Genomic DNA, 18,447 nt, shown 5'->3' on the forward strand with positions numbered 1-18,447 from the left:
CAAAAAATAATAAAAGCGTAAAAAAATTAAAAAAAAAATTTAAAAACATAAAAAATAGGAAAAAAATAAAAAAAACTTTAAAAAAAGAAAAAATTAAAAAGAAATAAAAAAATAAAAAAAAAACTTAAAAATAAAGAAAAATGTGAAAAAGGAAAAAATAAAAAAAATGTAGAGTTTAAAAGATATATATGGTTACTTTTGTAACTAAGGGTAATATAGTAAAATATTAAATTAGGTTATTTATTAAAACCTTCGAACAAATAAGTTTTTGTTATATTACCTAGGTTGAACCAAACAACATTTGGTTATGCTTTATTCTTTATAACCTTATTTATATGATTACTTGGTAATCACATAACCAAGATTATATATGATAACTTGAACCAAACACACCCTAAGAATCTAGAAGTAAGTACTTTAGAAGAATTGTTTTTAACTTTTGAAGTTCATGAAATGAGATGTGCAGATCTGAAAAAGGAGCCCAAGCATAACATTAACTTAAAAGCAAAATGAATGAACCAGATTCTGAAACTTCTCTTGATGATGACGAAATGATGTTCATGGTAAGGAAATTTAAAAAGTTATTTAAAACTAATAAATTTAATCAAATGTAGGATAAACGAAGAAGAAGAAAGATAAGATGCTACCACTGCAATGAAGAAGAGCACGTGAAAGACAACTATCCTAAATTGAATAGCAAGGACAAGAGCAAGGACAAAAGTAAGGATAAAAGATCAATCTAGACAAAGCATCAAAATCTAAAGGCGACGTGGTATGAAACATCATCCGAATTGGAGATCGATGCCATCGCCGAACTTGCACTAGTGATAAGTCACCAAGAAGATGAAAATGAAGCAAACTCATCCTTAATGAGCATCGAGAGCATCGAGAAGGGGGAGCATCGTCAAAGGAAAGCAGCACTACAGGGGGGTATTAGAAATCGACAAGAAAAGTCAGGTGTGGTCCCTACCTCCTGACCAATTATTTAAGTTTATAAAAATACTATCGAAAAGTTCCTATAAATTAAAGATAGAAATAAAAAATTATTAAATAAAATGAAGAATTAAAATTAACCTTAGCAATATCTTGTCGACTAGAGGATTTTGACAAGATAAAAATGGAAAATAAAAATTTGAAAGAAGAAATTAAAAATAATGCATACTCACAAGTTAGAAAGTATAATGGACTATGATCCTGTCCGAATCGCTGAATCAATGGACGCTGGGCACGTGACGCTCTCCTTGTCGCTGACGTAGATCTTCGGCCGGTCGGACGGCGCTCCGGCGAACTTGCAAAGAAGTCGGGCCGGGAAGGGGTTCCCGGCGACGACCCTCCGACGCTCAAGTCAGGCAAGTGGGCAACAAAGAGGTGGCTTCGAATATCTAAGAATGCATACCTCCGGCGAAGTATGAAGGCTCTTATATAGAGCTGTGGGGAGGCTCGGGCACACCTACCGAGGCGTACACGTGTCCTGGTACCATACCTTAGCATGGGCTTGTCAGAGGAACATGCCTGACACCATACTATACAGTCTGATCACCTCTTTGATGGGACAGCAGGTCCTTCCGTCGTACGATTTTATGTATGGCCTGGTCGTCGAACATGCCTGCTGTCAGAAAATGATGTTCCCTAATGCCCCCTTGCCTTTGTCTCCTTTTTCCTGACGCCAATCATTCATCCGCTCGGCAGGCATAGGTCCGACCGGGCGTAAGTATCGGTCTGGCCGGGTACTTAGCTGAGAGTGTTCCACAACAACGATGCTCTATGCTTCGGCCGAGCGGGCTATCCACTCGGCCCGATGACCCTTTTCACTATGAGCGTCGGAAACCCGCTCATGGTCGGGTTGCCTTCTGTCCAGCCCGGGAAGCTCCGTTCGGCCCGGCATGCTTCCGTTCGGCCCGGCATGCTTCCGTTCGGCCCGCATGCTTCCGTTCGGCCCGGCATGCTTCCGTTCGGCCCCGCATGCTTCCGTTCGGCGCGTCATCCTTCCGTCCGGCCCGGCACCCTTCCGTTCGGCACGACATGCTTCCGTTCGGCCCGGCATGCTTCCGTTCGGCGCGGCATCCTTCCGTTCGGCCCAGCATCCTTCCGTTCGACCCGGCATGCTTCCGTTCGGCCCAGCATCCTTCCGTTCGGCCCGGCATCCTCCCGTTCGGCCCGGCATGCTTCCGTTCAGCCCAGCATGCTTTCGTTCCGCGCGAACTTGGGGTTGACCTCCACGTGTCTTTGACCCTCCGCCCATGAGGGTCCCCCGTCCTTACCACCGGATCAGACTAAATTGACATTTTAGATACCATAAGGGCCAAATTAGAAGAATATCACAGAGATATATCTCTAAGAAATTTTTAATTAACATAGTTAAAAGGAATCTATTTTGGATTCTAAAATCATGTTTAAGATAAAATTATCGTTTTGTGCATATTTTTTTAAATTTTTGAAAGTTAGACCAAGGCTTTTAGAAAGAAAATTAAATATTTAATTAACTTTATCTAGAAGTGGTTGTTGTTCCAATAACCAAAAAGGCCTAGTGCCTCGCCACAAGCTGAAAGTCAATTACTGAAATGAATGTTTAATTGACTAACTATTAAAGCACTTAACTATTATAAAATTATCTAATATTTTCACATAGTAAATTTTTTCCAAGAAATAAAATTTCATTACTCAGTCTTGCAATGTTATTTTCTGTAAAATTTATTTTTCTGAGGAACTTTGTCATTTTCTCTATCTAAAAGAATCTTTCAAAACTTAATTTTTTTTCAAAAATAGTTTATAAATTAAAAAATCTCGATTTTCAAAATTTAAACTTCCTGATTTTATTCCTTAGACTTTGCATAGATTACCCTATTTTAATATGATCAAAAGGGGAAAACTAGAGGTTAAGTCTAGGAGAAGGATAGTATATATTTTTTTTTATTTTTGCATATGTTTTTCTTATATGCAAAATATGTATTTGCTATTTCTATTACTATTTGTTTCTTGGTTTACCCTTACTTAACTTGAGTTGATCCATATCAAAAGGAGGAGATTGTAAGTATCCCATGATGGTTTTGATGCGATCAACTAAGTCAAGTTAGGTCCTATTATTATTTTGATGCCTTGTGTCTAAGTGTGCAAGAACTTAAGAGCACAAGAAGTTGAGCGAAAGACGCAACTAGCGAGAAGGACGACACGGGAGAGAGCCGACGGGCTCGGTGCATCTGAGAGACGAGGCGCTCGAAAGAGTACGCTGGCGGATGAGAAAGAGGTGCGCGACGTTTCTGAGGGACGAGAAACCGGAGCGGAAGACTGTTCGAAGGCCGAAAAATGGGCTCGGGTGAGTCCTATTCCGGATGGCCGAAATCACCCAAGAAAGTGGAACCATAGTAGAAGACCAGGACCAATGCGAGCAAAACCAAAGTGGAAGATCGAGACCAAAAGTCAACATTTTGTTGACTTTTTAGTCAGGGCACTCAGACCTAGCCCGGGGCGCCCGAACCTGGTCCAAGTGCCAGGACCTGAAAATTCAGCTACACATGATGTGGCGCGTTTCATTACGAAGGGGATAAAATTTTATCCCCGTCCAGGCACCTAGACCCCTTCCAAGCATCTCGACCAGGGCTATAAATATAGCCCTGGTCCCAGTAGCTTAAAACAACACTTGTAAATGATTCCTCTTTAGTTTTATTTTGTATTTAAGTGCTTCAACTGCCGTAAGAGGCTTCTCCACCTGAAGGAGATTATTTAGTGAGCTTCAATTGCCTTGAATTAGCAATCCCCTGATTGCAAACCAAGGAACCCTTTTGTGCCTCTTCATTCTTTAATTAATTTTATTACATTTTATGCAAGTGTTGATTGAGCTATAAGATCAAGAAAGGGGATTTTGTTTGTTTTTATTGTGCAGACTATTCACCCCTCTCTAACCAGTCACCCAAGGACTAACACATATGTCATTTATAAGGGATGTGAGGCAATAAGCAAACTTATGATGAAACAACGTGCTCATCATGTTCGACATTAATGATAAGTGGCATGCCCTCTTTCCGAGGTATCAAAATGGCATCAGCTCAAGCTGAGTGATAGTATAATGAAGAAGCGCCCAATTGGGAAACAAGATATCCTAGAAACTCTAACAGCTAAGAATAGTGTCGGTTTGAACCGAGTGATAGTAAAGAAGAATGAATGCCCGATCGGAGGACCAAGAGCATAATAACACAAGCATCCAATCAGTTGGACTTGTAGCTTCCTTCAGCTAGACTTGAGGAGGAGACTTGTGATACAACGATTGAGGTGGGGCCCTGCCAGGTTGGGTCAAAGTCCAAGAGGCCGACTGACATGATGATCAAAGTCAATGAAGGGTCAACTCTTGAAGCCAACGTAGTCAATCGTCGCGGCCAAGAGGTTATCCGATTGGACCATCAAGCTAGTCAGACACCAAGCCTCTCAATATGGGCGAATAGCTCAAAACGAGTCACCACTCTCCATGGCCAAGATTTCTTTAAGATAGCACAAATGAATAGTCGATCGATCAATTGAACTCTTTGGTTGAAACCAATAGGCTGAGTAAGGGACGAGTCCCCAATGACATTCTATATGTCCGGTAGTCCAAGCGACTGCCGACCGGGTCATGGGAAAAGCTCTGTTAGTTTGCCAGGTAAGCGGATCGTGGGGCCCCCAACCTAACGACCTTATATTTCTTTTTGACATTTTGTGCTACAAATGACAATGAATATTCTATATGCAAGTTGTGCATCAAAAGTTTCCTCTCTGCCAAACACAGAGATTGTGAGTCTATTTTAAGAAGGTGTCAGAGCAATTTTATGGTTTGTCCTTTTCTAGAAACGCTCTGAGATTTGTGCATAAATAGTAACACTATAAAAAGGAATCTCCATCTATAGGCGTAGATATGCTCACATTACGTAAGACTACACAATTTCCACTGTTTATTCATACTACTGCTCATCATCTTCTACCGATCACTGACTTGAGTATCGGAGGGCCTACACGAGAACTCTTTCTTTGATCCGGTCACTAACACTTCTTATGATACACATGAGTGTTTCGAAGTTATCTTTTGATAGTGATAAGTCTTTATTTAATCAATATCCGAGCCACACACCCAGCATTCTACCTCCACTGATTTCAAATAAGATCATCATCAATATCAATTCGATGCACCATATTAAGAATAGCAAATTTTTAATCGTAGAAGATTTTTTAATTATTTTTTAAAAAAGATTTTTAATTGATTGCTACATAGATTTTTTTCACATAAATATATCGAATCAATTGTTATACTATAATAATTAATTAAGTGATCGAAAGCGAGCGAGCTGAGGGCCAAAATGACTATAGATTTAAGTAATACCAAACTTAAGTGGTTCAGTAATTTACGGAGGAAAGTTCGTAACACAACTTAAGGCTCCCACGCCTTTTATTATACAACTCAAATTAAAACACAAATTTTCTTTTTTTTTTTCCTCCTTCCCCTCGTCTCTTACTCTTCTAGCTCAAACGCCGTCACCGGAAAGCTGTCGGACAACCCCGTGCCGGTCTTGAAGGTGATCTTCCCGGACGAAGGATCGCCGATAAACACCTCGATGACAGAGAGCCAGAGCAGCAGCTCCCTGGTCTTCACCCCGGTAATCTTCTTTAGCTTGCGATCCTCCACGAAGGCGGTCACTTGGGTGGCGTAGGACACCAGCTGCTTTATCTCCTTGAACATGTGCTCCTTCTTCTTCCTCTGCGTCAGCCACATGAAGCCGAGGTCTCTGTTGTAGCCCATCTCCAGCAGATCCTCCAGCGGCAGCAGGCCCTTGGGCATGCCCAACTCTTGCAGCACTTCCACCATCTTCTCCCTGCAGACGGCGGCGCCGCTGTAGACCTCGGCACCGTCCTTGTACTTCTCAATCAGCTGTGTCGCCATTGTACGCTACAGATGGAGAGGGAAGCCAAATGTGGTGGTATTTATAGAGATGGAAACGCGATTAGAGTCGAGCCGACCATTTTCTGCTCCATTGACTTTGCGTTGGTTGACTTCGGCTCATCTTTCTCATCAGCCAGCCGCCAGCGGGTGTGCTCCATTAATGCTCTCTAACGAGAAACTGGATGATTAAATTGCCGGCAGACTAACAAATATGAAAATTAAAAATTTAAATTTATATAAACATATTTTTATATATATAAAGAGCTAACTAATAAAGATAATTAACATCAAAATTCAATCATATTTAACAACAAATTTTAGTAGAGCAAAAAAAAAAAAGGCCTCAATTATCAGCCGTTTGATTCACAATGGGCGATTGATGTCGCAAGGTTGTGAGTATATTCGACGCAGCCCTTGGCTTTTGATTTATTCGCCTGCCTCTTTGGCTTCCACCACAAAAATAACTATTAACCAACTCTTCTTCCCTCTGTCGAACAGAAGAGGAATATGATTATTGGGGGAAATCTAGGGTTTACGTTACTTTCCTGCAATCGAGATCCAGACAACTCAGAGACTACTTCCCTTGATCGTCTGCGATTGGCTTCGGCATTTGCTTGGAGACATCGGATTGGGCTGATTCGTTGTAGTATCTGAAAAAGTGCGTGTTTTGATCGTCATTTCACTTTTCCTCATTTTCGATACAACGATGGTGTTCTTTGGCATTCATGATAAACGTAGGATTTGTAGTCCAGTGAGAGATTGTGGTTAGAGTTTTGGATTGTTTTGTTGCAAGAACCAAGATAAATGTGTTTCAATGGACGATTGTATCGAATCTTGTTTGAGTAACACGCTCTATGGTGGCATTTGCCGTTTCTCTTCAACTATTTTTAGATGCTAATGTTTGGTTGAAAGATAACAGATTGGTTTTGCTGGAGCATTTTCTTTACATTTGGGACTGCTCGCTAATATCTATTTAAGATTCATGTCAGTTTACTTTCTTTAATTCTGAAGTTTCGTGCAGTTCATTTTTACAGAAACATTGGTTTCTTCAATGATGGAGTTTTTTGAATCCTGTAGGAGCGTTATTGGCGTCTGAAGAGATGTAAGGTAACTATGAGCAGTTTCACCATGCTCCTCCAAACCAGCCAACGCCACCTTCTGTTCAGCCAGTGCCACCTGGCCTACCAGTTCCTGGACCTCCTCCTCCGGCAGTCTATCATAGCTCTTCCTTTCTTCCACAGAGCTACCAAACTCCACCTGGCCCTCTCCCTCATCAATTAGGATCACCTTCTCTTGCAGTTCCACCGCCTCAAAGCATCCCCCCACCTGCACCAATGAACATGGGGCAGTCTGATGGGAATTTACCTCCTCCTCCATATCCACCACAACCCCCTTATTACTCTCTATCTTTGCCAAGCCATGGAACTTCTCATGTTCCACTACCCATCCCACCTCTTCCAAGAGTGTTTCCACCACCACCACCACCACCACCACCACCACCACCACCTCCTTCACAGGGTCAAGCGCTGTGCCAAATTCCACCACCTCCTCCATTCCGTAATATGCAGCATATACCCATTCCTCATTCTCAACCTCCTAGTTATTTTCCAGTAAATCCTGCTCACTTCTTGTATTCTGGAAGTGTGCATAGCGGACATGATGCTCAGCTGCCTTTTCTTCCACCACGTCCCCCTCCCCCTCTTCCATCTTTGCCTCCTCCTGTTCCTCCATCACCTCCTTCAGTGGCATTTCCAGTAATGGGCGATGTAGTTGTTTCCAGTGGTTCTACACCTCCTAGGCTACATGGAGGAAACACCTTAGAAGGTATAGCTACTGATGCTAGAACTACTTCTTCTCAGTCAACTGACAATTCATCTCTAGATCACACATTTCCTGTGGGTGAGCATATTGATGCCCAAAAGAAGATTCCTGAGGATGATGAATCATCTAGGAACCTTTCACTAGCATCACCAAAGCCTATTGAAGTAGTTCTTCAGCAATTTTCTGTATCTCAAAATTCATCCAAAATGGACTTTCTTTTTGAAGCTATTGGTGTGGAGAATGAGTGGAGAAATAATTCTCCAGCTTCATCGGACATGGATATGGAAGGTTTGAAATAATTCCAACTTTTCTTATTCCAATATTTTTATTTTGTAAATGTTCACAAGTTTGCAAGTGAATTATCATCAAAAAAATTTAGCAGAAATCGTAGCCTGTAATTACCACCCTCTTTCTGTCTGTTTTTTTATTAATTGATAATATTGTGTGATTACACTCTTTTTTTTTAAAAAAAAAATCCCGTTAGTTGTGCAATTACACTAGTTTTGGTGTTAACACATGTGGAGAGCTCTTGCAGTTTATGCAATATAATGAGAAATAATGTGAAAGTGGAACGCGATGTTAAAAAATTTAAGCGTAAATTATACGCTGCCTCTAATTTACCAGTATTCCATGCTCACCCAACTTTTTTTTTCCAAAAATCTTCACATTAGGATTGTTTCAAAGTGGAAAAATCATGTACATCTAATGCACCCTTGATTAGATATGTCATTTGATAGAGTGAAGTGGAGGTTTTTTTTTGTAAAAAATGATGTAAAAGCAGTAAACTAGAGCAGGTGTGTGTAGAATGTACCTAATTTAATGCTGACTATACTGATATATTTCTTATTCCATCTTATGGAAGAGTTGTACTCTGAAGCATTTGGTATAACCAATCTATTGTTTGTTTCAAGGATCAGAGTTTCAAATGTTTATAATTATGATCACTGCTTATCTGCGTTTTGCTATATATTAGAAACTTCTGTGAAGACGACGAGGAATCATGGTTCAGAATATCAAGGACTAACTAGTCCAGAATGAGGACTAGCTGATCCAGACCCTGGAATGACGGAGGAGTTGTGGGCTCGGTGGTGAGATTGGAGCTCAGTCATGCCTGAAACAGGGCCCTGAATTGCTTAGGGAATCTAATTGTGATGCTAGATCTCAAAATGAGGTAATTAGGTCCTAGTTTTGGGTCTCAGGTGTGGCTAGAAGTGTATGCGCGAACCTTATTCCAAACTTGGACACTTTCTTACGGAGTCCTTGTGTGTTGACATCTAAACTCATACGTGTGTTTGACACTTGTACCTGAGTCCGAGTGACATTGTGGTGAGTGGCAAGGCTAAGAGAAGTGAAGTTAGTCATCTCTGACACAGCGATATATATTTAGTTAGTTCCCTGCATCTAATTTAGCTTTGCAGCAATTGCATGAATATGCAATGTGCTTGTTACTTTTGTCAATGACTTAAGGTCCTTGATGAATCTATTATTGTAATGGTATTTTTTAGAGGAGATAAAGCTGGTTTATCAGATAATTGGAAGACAGAACTTGTTTGTATGCAAACATTTCACTGTTTGATGCTGCATCCTAAATGAGTATAAAATTTGAATTTCATAGTTTCACTAGTTCATGCTCATTTTAGCTATGGTATAATATAGAGGATGGTGGTGGCCAGCTAGAAAATGTTAGTGGTCACAGCATATTAATGAAGGAACCAGTTGGAGTACCAACACAGGCATCTGATGAAGGCGGCAGTAGATATTCTTCACAATCAATTCCTAATACAAAAGACAAGTTCACTTCAAACAATGACCTGCAAAATTTCTCACTTCCCTTGATCCAGTCAGATGGTAAGGATATTTACTGGATGTTCTTGTTCTATGTTACTGGTTGCTTCTTGTTCTTATTTTATGTAACACTGTTTTTCTTTACTCAGAATTTGCCCTTAAAAACGTTCTTTGATAGACTCATCCTTGTCCTTTTTATTTGCTAATTATAATCTTGGGAAATATGAGATTGGGATTGAGGCCACAGGCCATAGTTGCAACAGGTGTTGAAAGAGTTCTCATTGACATCTCCTACCTGGTTCGAAATTCCCTCCTGATTGTGAAGATCTCAAAGACCAAAGTTTGAAATGAATTTTTTTAATCATGTTTTAAATACATCGGCAGTTGTCAGTCCACTGACAACCATTTACTATGAAAAAGGAAATACATATAGCTCTAGGCCCATGACTATTTGGCAAGTTCCATCAGATCCAGGAACAAAAATAAAATGTCAATTTCACTTCACATAATACCATAGAACACATTCACATATATCACTATCTTCTCACATTATTTGCCCACCTTCCACTCTGATACGCCATGGCAAACTTAACTCAGCTGGACTGGGTGCTTGGCTGCTGCATTTGCATGTAAGCTAATATGGATGGCAATGCCACTTTGTTGCATCTAACACAGTAAATGTACCTTAAGTTAGTTATAGTTACTAATGTTGCTGAGTTAAGATTTAACTAACTGAAATGTCACTTGCTTATAACATAAGAATGGGTGGAGGTGAAACATAAGAACCTTATTATTATTCAATCTGGACTTTGACATGCTAACTCATCAACTCTTGAAGTTGATTGTTTTCCACTAGAATGTCCAGACCTAAAAGGCAAAATGGTTTGGTTTCTTAAGATTAGAAAAATTGTTATGTTTCATTTGGTGGCAAATTTTTGAAGAACTTAGACATTGGATATCCAATTTTTTGTACAGAACAAGAAGTTGGTTTGTCCTGGAAAATGAACAAAAGAAAATGCTTGTGCATTGAACCAAGATAACTTACAAGCAAATATTAGAACTAAGTTGGTTTTATGTTTGTTTTGGTACCTGATGTGGGAAGCTTTGGTCAGATCCTGGCTTTGGAAAATGTGTTGTTGGTGAACTCTCTTTTGTGTAGCAAGGGATTGTTATGGGTCTGAAATGTAATGAGAAATCTTTCTTTGGCAATGACAGTAACCTAGAGTTGTTAAGGATAACTACTATTGAATAAACAACAGAAGGCTTGAAAATTAATTTTAAACTTAGTGGGCAATAAAGAGAGACAAACAAGCTCAGGCATTAATCATGAATGTGTTTGGATCTCGGATTAGTTTCTTTTGTTAATTGTTGAGTTTGTCATTTTGTCTTGTTCAGTATGCTGACCTCACTGATGCCAAGTCATATTTTGTTATCTTAGTCCAGTGCCCTTCTTTCCTTGTTCACAGCAGCTAGTTTCATTATCACGGGGATTGCATAGTTGTATTACACTTTGAAGAAGCATTTTGGTGAATCCTCATCTGCTTATGATGCATTGAACATGCTTCCAGATTGTCGTGTGCTAAAATTTATTCATATTTTGGTTGGGCGACTACTATCATTATGTTAGAAAAGTCTTCTCTTCCTGTGATTTCACCTTAAGTACCTATATCCGTATTTGTATATAACACAGCTTTTTTTTTAATTACGTTTTCATTCTGATGACCAAGTTAACTAATTTTCAGATGACAAAGAATCATCATTCACAGAAGATGTCAGCCCAGTCAGATTGTCTCCTGGTGATGCTGTTTGTGCTGAAGGTGTGCATGCGCCAAATTTTGTTATACAAGATATGCAAGGTGCAAGCCTAGTTCCATTTCAACTTATACAGGGATATGCTTCTGACAATAGTGAAGAAAAGGATGAGATTGATGTCACTTCTGTGAGAACTTCATCTCTTGCAGGCCTACCAAATATCCACACAGACAACAAGATTGAGTTCAAATTTGCATCACCAAGTATTCTCTCTCAGAGAACTGTTGAAGGAAATTTTAATAAGGCGGAAATCAATTTTGAGCCTTCTAAGAATCATGATATCATGGAAACTAATGACATGGATATTGACTGAGTTGAAATGCAGCAGACCAAGGATGCAAGGCAGGATTCAAGTGAGCCAAAGCTAGATGAGTTTGGGAGACTTGTAAGAGGTGGTGGTGTCAGTGATGGTGATTCTGATGACATGCAATATAAAGATAAGCATGGAAATAGATGTGGGAGTTCAAGTCATTGGTCTCCTCAGGAAGTTAGACACGGATGGAACTGCAGTCCTAGACGAAGGCTCCAAGAACAATTCTCCACGGTAAATTTGTTTGTTTAATAAAGCTCTGTATAGATACTGCAACTTTTTTGACAGAGGTTATCTGCAACTTTTGAAACTTTGAATCTCTTTTGTTCCTGTTTCAGCTATTCTCCGCTGAAGTCTTTTAGGCATAATAATAAATTTTCAAGGAGAGATAAGGAGGAACATTCTGAATGTTTCAATTTTGTTCAAGGCCGATGCATATGTGGAGCATCTTGTCATTTTCTCCATCCCGACAAGGGTGGTGATAGGGTGGGAGTCGTGGTGTGAAACAGGGAAAATAATAATAATAAGGAGAGAGAGAGAACTCACAGATATTATTACTTTCAAGGATCTTCTTACAAGCTTCCCAAGTAGGGCTCAAGTATTGCTTGAATGCCCTGCAAGGGTTGAGGCCGCTCTTATTTATAGCGAGGATGCCGGGTGCTCATTGAGCCCCATCGTCACATGCTCTGCTATCATGATAAGAGGGACTCCTTTCTTTACAGCACACTAATTTTAGTTTTAGCACACAAGCCACTTATAGAGAATCTTTTCTTTAGCACGTCTAAGAAAAAGCATAGATAAGGGCGAATCTACGTTAGAGATTTGGGACGAGTCATTGAATTTGAAGGGTCCACCATGTCCGCAGAATCAAAGGTGGAAGGAGTTCATTCTAAAAATAGCATCTTGCAATAGGTGGGCTACCTAGGCAAGTTGCCCATCAACCTGCTTGACAGCTGGGTACCAATCGCCTTATCAATTATCCTTAGAACTCCTTCGTAGGTATTCTTGCTTCTTTAGTTCATGAAGCAGCCTGAGCTGCTAGAGGAAATTTGTTGCTTGGATTGTTGCTCTTTGTTGTAATTCATGGAGAGTTTGGTCAATCCGTTGTCCTTCGTCAAACGTGATTGAGTATGAGTTGTGCAAGGAGTTGATCTGTTGCTGTGCCTTTGGGTCTGGATGCCCCTTGAGCTCCTGTAGGGCTGGTGCTATAAGCTCCAATTTATTCATCTCCTTGCCTGACCATTCTGCCATCATAAGTAAATTGATTAGTCTAGAGAGGGCGTCAGCTACTTGATTATCCTTGCCATCAACATGCTCAAATTGTATTGTAGGGCCTTCTTTGGTAATATAGTCTATAAAAGAAATCCACCGAACTCTGGATGGCTTGTTATGTGCTGACTTGTCGAAAAAGCTGATTATGGCTTGGCAGTCTGTTCTGATGAGTAACTCAGTCTTGTCTAAGTAATAGATTTTTAATGATTCAAGAGAATTCATTACTGCATGTATTTCAACATCTATTGTAGATTTAGGAGGGTTGAACTTTCCACTGGCGTACGCACAAACCTTTTTTGTATTTTTAGGATATGAAAATAGAATTTTTGGGAGCCATGAAAAGTTGCAGGATCAAGCTACAACCACATATTATCACAAAAGTAGTAGACTTCAAGGACGAGGACCTAACTACTACCAAAGGTCTGCGATCCGAAAAATACATAAAAAGTTTGTGGAAAGTTCAACCCTCCTAAATCTACAATAGATGCTGAAATACATGCAGTAATGAATTCCCTGGAATCATTAAAAATTTATTACTTAGACAAGACTGAGTTACTCATCAGAACAGACTGCCAAGCCATAATCAGCTTTTTCGGCAAGTCAACACATAATAGGCCATCCAGAGTTCGGTGGATTTCTTTTATAGACTATATTACCAGAGCAGACCCTACAATACAATTTGATCATGTTGATGGCAAGGATAATCAGGTTGTTGACGCCCTCTCTAGACTAATCAATTTACTTATGATGACAGAATGACCAGTCAAGGAGATGAGCAAATTGGAGCTTATAGCACCAGCCCTATAGGAGCTCAAGGGGTATCCAGACCCAAAGGCACAGGACCAGATGACGAAGGCCCTACAGGCCCTCTGTATCTCGCTCAACAATACCAGCAACAGCTCAACTCCTTGCACAACTCATACCCAATCACGTTTGACGAAGGACAACGGATTGACCAAACTCTCCATGAATTACAACAAAGAGCAGCAATCCAAGCAACAAATTTCCTCCAACAGCTCAGGCTGCTTCATGAACTAAAGAAGCAAGAATGCCTACGAAGGAGTTCTAAGGATAATTGATAGGGCGATTGGTACCCAGCCGTCAAGCAGGTTGATGGGCAACTTGCCCAGGTAGCCCACCTATTGCAAGATGCTGTTTTTAGAATGAACTCCTTCCACCTTTGATTCTGCGGACGTGGTGGACCCTTCAAATCCAATGACTCCTCCCAAATCTCTAAAGTAGATTCGCCCTTATCTATGCTTTTTCTTAGGTGTGCTAAAGAAAAGATTCTCTATAAGTGGCTTGTGTGTTGTAAAAATAAAGTTAGTGTGCTGTAAAGAAAGGATTTCCTCTTATCCTGATAGCAGAGCATGTGACGATGGGGCCCAATGACCCACCTGGCATCCTCGCTATAAATAAGAACGGCCTCAACCCTTGCAGGGCATTCAAGAAATACTTGAACCCTACTTGGGAAGTTTGTAAGAAGATCCTTGAAAGTAATAATATCTATGAGTTCTCTCTCTCCTTATTATTATTATTTTCCCTGTTTCACACCACGACTCCCACCCTTGGTATCACTCGCACTAGGACAATGCATAAAATTCATCAGGATCCTAGTCGACAATTTTCCACCTTCAATGTGCACGGCCATGCTTCAGATCTAGAGACAGATAATTCTGCAAGAAAAAAGGGTAGACAGGAATTTGACAAGCTTCTGCAAGAGGAAATTTATACCAAACCTACTGAGTTGAACGTCAGTACTGCTAAATATACGGTTTCACCAGGTTCAGTGAGAGAAAATGGACAATCAAGAGAAGTCAATGATGATGTTAAACAAGAGGATACCGATCAGCACTTCTTTGATAGAAGTCCTCAATTGGACACACAACATGTGGGAAAATTGTCAGAAACATTTGATCCTAGTGGTGGAGATGGAGAAGAAATATTAATTGAATCTGACAGTTCTAAGCAGGTGAAGAACATCACATTTCAGTCTTCACCTTCTGCTCTATTCAAGAAGTTTGATAATAATCCTCTGGGACAAAATGAACAAGGTGAAAGCCTCATTTTTGAAGCTGATATCTTTTATTGATGATATTATTTGCACTTCCACCTGAATATTTTTCTTTCTTTATTGTGTTGATGCAGTTCCACAACAAAGCCCCTCAAATAAATCATACGAAAAACAGGTTGCTGCAATTTCAGATGAATTTCTACATCAGAAAGGTGTTAAAGTTGCCAAATCCTTTGGTCCAGATAGCTCTGAGTTGATTCAGTTGAAATCTCTTGTTCAGGGGCATATTCCTTTCATTAACCCTACTAATAATGTGAGTCCACCATTAGCGTCACAGCAATCTGCACCAAGTCTGATTGCAGCTTCAGTCAGTCAATCAAGCCTTCAGAATCAGATGGCCTGCTTCATAGTCAATATCAAATAGCCGATGAACAATATTCTCAATATTCAAACTCAAAATGCCATGGGCTCAGACTTCCACATTCCAACTATTTCTCAAGCAAATGAATTTCCGACAAGGCCTTCCAGTTCTTTAATGGATTATTCTCAATTGTATCAACAAAATGCGTTTCCACCTAGAAATGACTTTGCTCAGTCCTCATTGATGCCTCTTTTGCAACGGGAGTTTAGTCATCCACAATCAGTTGACTTTAGCTATCGTCCTTTATATCATCCAGAATCATCTCGTCTACCTCCAATATGCTTAAATAAATACAAACACAACGTACCTGTGGGCGCTCCTCAGGATATACCATTCCATCATGAAACCCAGCTTCTGGGCCAAGAAGGTGAAATCTTGGATGCACAGCAGAGAGAACATCACATCCACCACAAGTCTTTTGTTCACGAAGATATTCAAATTCCATCATCAGGCCTAGTACCTAGCTCATTTTATCATGGAACTCCTGTTCATCTTAGGTCATTACTATTAGCAGGGGAATCCTTTTCTAATGTGCACTCTGTACCAGGGGAGCTTTGCAACCAAGGCTTCTTCCTAAGCAAGATTTTTCCTCTGTCAAGGATCTGCCTTATTCCAACCATGAGATATCCTTTGCTTGGCCACATGACACAAGCAGTCATTTTCCCTCAGTGCCTACTGGTCACAGCTTGGTTGATCCCTTCGTACAGAAAATCCTACCAGAAACTGATCTGCCAACTCAAATATCTAGCATTACCATGCTTAAGATGCCTATCTCAATGCACCATAACCCGTTTGCCTCAACTTTTGAACAGAGGCCTGCAACTACAAGATTAGGCTATGATGCTTCTGATTTAGGGCCAAGACTAAAACCTTCACTACCAAATTTCAGATTGTCGGAGGAGCAGAGTTCACCAAGTATACTAGTTACACTCTTGAAACTTCAGGAGTTCCAGCTCATTTCCCAAGGAAATCTGTCAGTGAGCTAGCAGGAGATACCTTGTATGATCCATTATTTGATAGCATTGAACCTTCTGGCATACTCAAGAAGTTAGTTCATCCTCAGAAAGGGCAATCTTCTACTGATGTCAGTTCAATATTGAAATTCAGTAGCTTGTCCACTGCTGCAGATGCTCGACACAACATTGAGGATAGAAGGATTGGGGCTAGTGAACTGAAGTCAGTAGTTGATGACTTCATTGAGGCGGCAACTTATGCTGAAGTGGGGGTTGTGGAGAATGCCCTCAGCTGATCAATGAAAAAGATTGGAGTCCTGACAATCTGGCTAATACTGGTGCTGGGGAAATTGATACTGATTAGGTTCATTCACCTGGGAAGAAAGTTAAGTCTAAGGACTCAAGATCGATGAAGCTTTTTAAGATTGCACTTGCAGAGTTTGTCAAGGAAGTCTTGAAGCCATCATGGAGACAGGGTAATATGAGCAAAGAAGCATTCAAAACAATTGTAAAGAAGACTGTGGATAAAGTGTCTAGATCAGTGGCCACCCGTCAGATTCCTAAAACACAGGCAAAGATTGACCAATATGTTGAATCATCCCAGAGAAAGCTGACCAAGCTGGTTATGGTATGCTTATATTGTATTTCTTTCATGAATTCACTTCTTTGCTAAGGATCATAATATATTGCATTTATTTTTTTTGTTGGCGTGCCTAGATTCCTAAATGGAAATATAAGAATATGCCGATTTGGCACGGTAATCAAACTCTAATCCTCCTTTATAAATATATCCTCACGTAGTCATGTTTTTGGAATTTTGTGTAGAATCGATGCACCACTTGTATTCTGTTTGATCTTCAGATCCTTGTTCTAAATGTTATTATTGTGTCTTCTATTCTATGCAGGGCTATGTTGACAAGTATGTTAAGATGTAAATGATCACCATTTTATTACAAGTTCTTTATGAATCAGAGGATCTTGCTGCGGCAGGAATAAAATGGACCACTCCCAATGAGGTTATTATGTTCTTGAAAATTTACATTGATTTGACACTTGTGATAAACATGTATGTTTACATGTGTGCATTATAACTTATCATCACTGTTTTCTGACTGATCTTGAAATTTTATATTTCAGTCTGCAAAGAGTGTGTGATACCTGATTTACTTCATTCTTTGGTATCAGCTTTATGTGATACCTGATTTACTTTGTTCTTTGATAAAATTTTCATCTGTCATATTGATTGTCCAGTATCAGGATTAATGGTAGAGAAATACTTTGTGGCAATACTTCTAGGAACCATTATGGCGTTGGAATGTTAGTGCTTATGAAAAAAAAAAAAGACCTTTTTCTCCTCTTCCAATCAGCTCATCACCCACCCTCCATTAAATACTGGTTTTGCCTTGGTTTTCTTTTACCTTGCTAAGCTGTTTGTGAATCAGTACAATATTTTGCTTGAATCAGTGCAGGGATTTAAACCTTCTAAACATGCTAGTCAAATTTTTTTTTCCTCGATAATCAATGATTTCATCATAGTAATCTTTATTTCTTTAAAACAAACAAAAAATATCTGCTGACAAGCTTCCTGTGCACCTTAAACATTTTAGAGATATCAGATGGCGAGGCGAGACCATAATATCTTGGGAGCATCTGGAGTAATATGATGGCCATACTCTCCTTGCAAGGGGAGGCTATGGTTGAGACCCCTAGAGCATGTCTTTACCCTCTCTGTTTTGGCTTGTGTATGTGTTTCTTCAAAAATACTTTAGTGATCCTCCATGGCTCAAACAGAGAGAGTTTCAAACAGAGAACATCGATGATAAGTGGAGACCGATGAAGATGAGAGCGGCCCAGTTGGATGCAAAGACTAGAATTCCCTGAAATGGTTGGGAGGACATTTGCTAACGGTGATTCGTTGCTGATATTGCAGGATTTGGAAACACAATGGAAAAGTTGCCTCAGATAGGATTTGAATCATGGAATATGATTGTGAGTTTGAGAATGTGAAAGTATTTATACATATTTCATAAAGTTATTATATAATTTACTATTTTTATGTACAAAATTAGACTGTATCAGCCCCAGTGGATATACTGATCAAATAGTATGCCGTAATCACTCAATGCATTTTTTTTACAGCAGTAAAATTACTTAATG

At 39.8% G+C, this 18,447-nt stretch overlaps 3 protein-coding genes across 10 annotated transcripts; 2 read left to right on the forward strand and 1 right to left on the reverse strand.

The window, feature by feature from the left end:
* Positions 1–5,464: 5,464 nt before the first annotated feature.
* LOC121995927 lies at positions 5,465–5,906 on the reverse strand. Its single transcript, XM_042549745.1, has one exon. The coding sequence runs from the start codon at positions 5,900–5,902 to the stop codon at positions 5,474–5,476; it is 429 nt and encodes a 142-aa protein (XP_042405679.1). The 5' UTR covers positions 5,903–5,906; the 3' UTR covers positions 5,465–5,473.
* Positions 5,907–6,317: 411 nt separating this feature from the next.
* LOC121977170 (arp2/3 complex-activating protein rickA-like) lies at positions 6,318–11,776 on the forward strand. 5 transcript variants are annotated; one of them, XM_042529750.1, is made up of 5 exons: positions 6,318–6,560; positions 6,980–8,011; positions 9,380–9,571; positions 11,251–11,364; positions 11,470–11,776. In XM_042529750.1, the coding sequence occupies exons 2-5, from the start codon at positions 7,237–7,239 to the stop codon at positions 11,631–11,633; spliced, it is 1,245 nt and encodes a 414-aa protein (XP_042385684.1). In that variant the 5' UTR covers positions 6,318–6,560; positions 6,980–7,236; the 3' UTR covers positions 11,634–11,776. The 5 variants fall into 5 exon arrangements, with proteins under 5 accessions (XP_042385684.1, XP_042385677.1, XP_042385670.1 ...); XM_042529743.1 differs by having other exon boundaries at positions 6,980–7,726; positions 7,784–8,011; positions 11,251–11,776; XM_042529736.1 differs by having other exon boundaries at positions 11,251–11,776.
* LOC121977198 lies at positions 11,728–18,413 on the forward strand. Of its 4 annotated transcripts, none has more exons than XM_042529787.1 (7): positions 11,728–11,864; positions 11,969–12,094; positions 14,463–14,956; positions 15,051–16,918; positions 17,008–17,047; positions 17,196–17,306; positions 17,898–18,413. In XM_042529787.1, the coding sequence occupies exons 1-4, from the start codon at positions 11,728–11,730 to the stop codon at positions 15,338–15,340; spliced, it is 1,047 nt and encodes a 348-aa protein (XP_042385721.1). In that variant the 3' UTR covers positions 15,341–16,918; positions 17,008–17,047; positions 17,196–17,306; positions 17,898–18,413. The 4 variants fall into 4 exon arrangements, with proteins under 4 accessions (XP_042385721.1, XP_042385739.1, XP_042385712.1 ...); XM_042529805.1 differs by having other exon boundaries at positions 17,907–18,413; XM_042529778.1 differs by lacking the exon at positions 17,008–17,047.
* Positions 18,414–18,447: the final 34 nt, after the last annotated feature.

Source organism: Zingiber officinale, chromosome 1B, assembly GCF_018446385.1.
Source record: "Zingiber officinale cultivar Zhangliang chromosome 1B, Zo_v1.1, whole genome shotgun sequence".
In the NCBI taxonomy this organism is placed as follows: domain Eukaryota; kingdom Viridiplantae; phylum Streptophyta; class Magnoliopsida; order Zingiberales; family Zingiberaceae; genus Zingiber; species Zingiber officinale.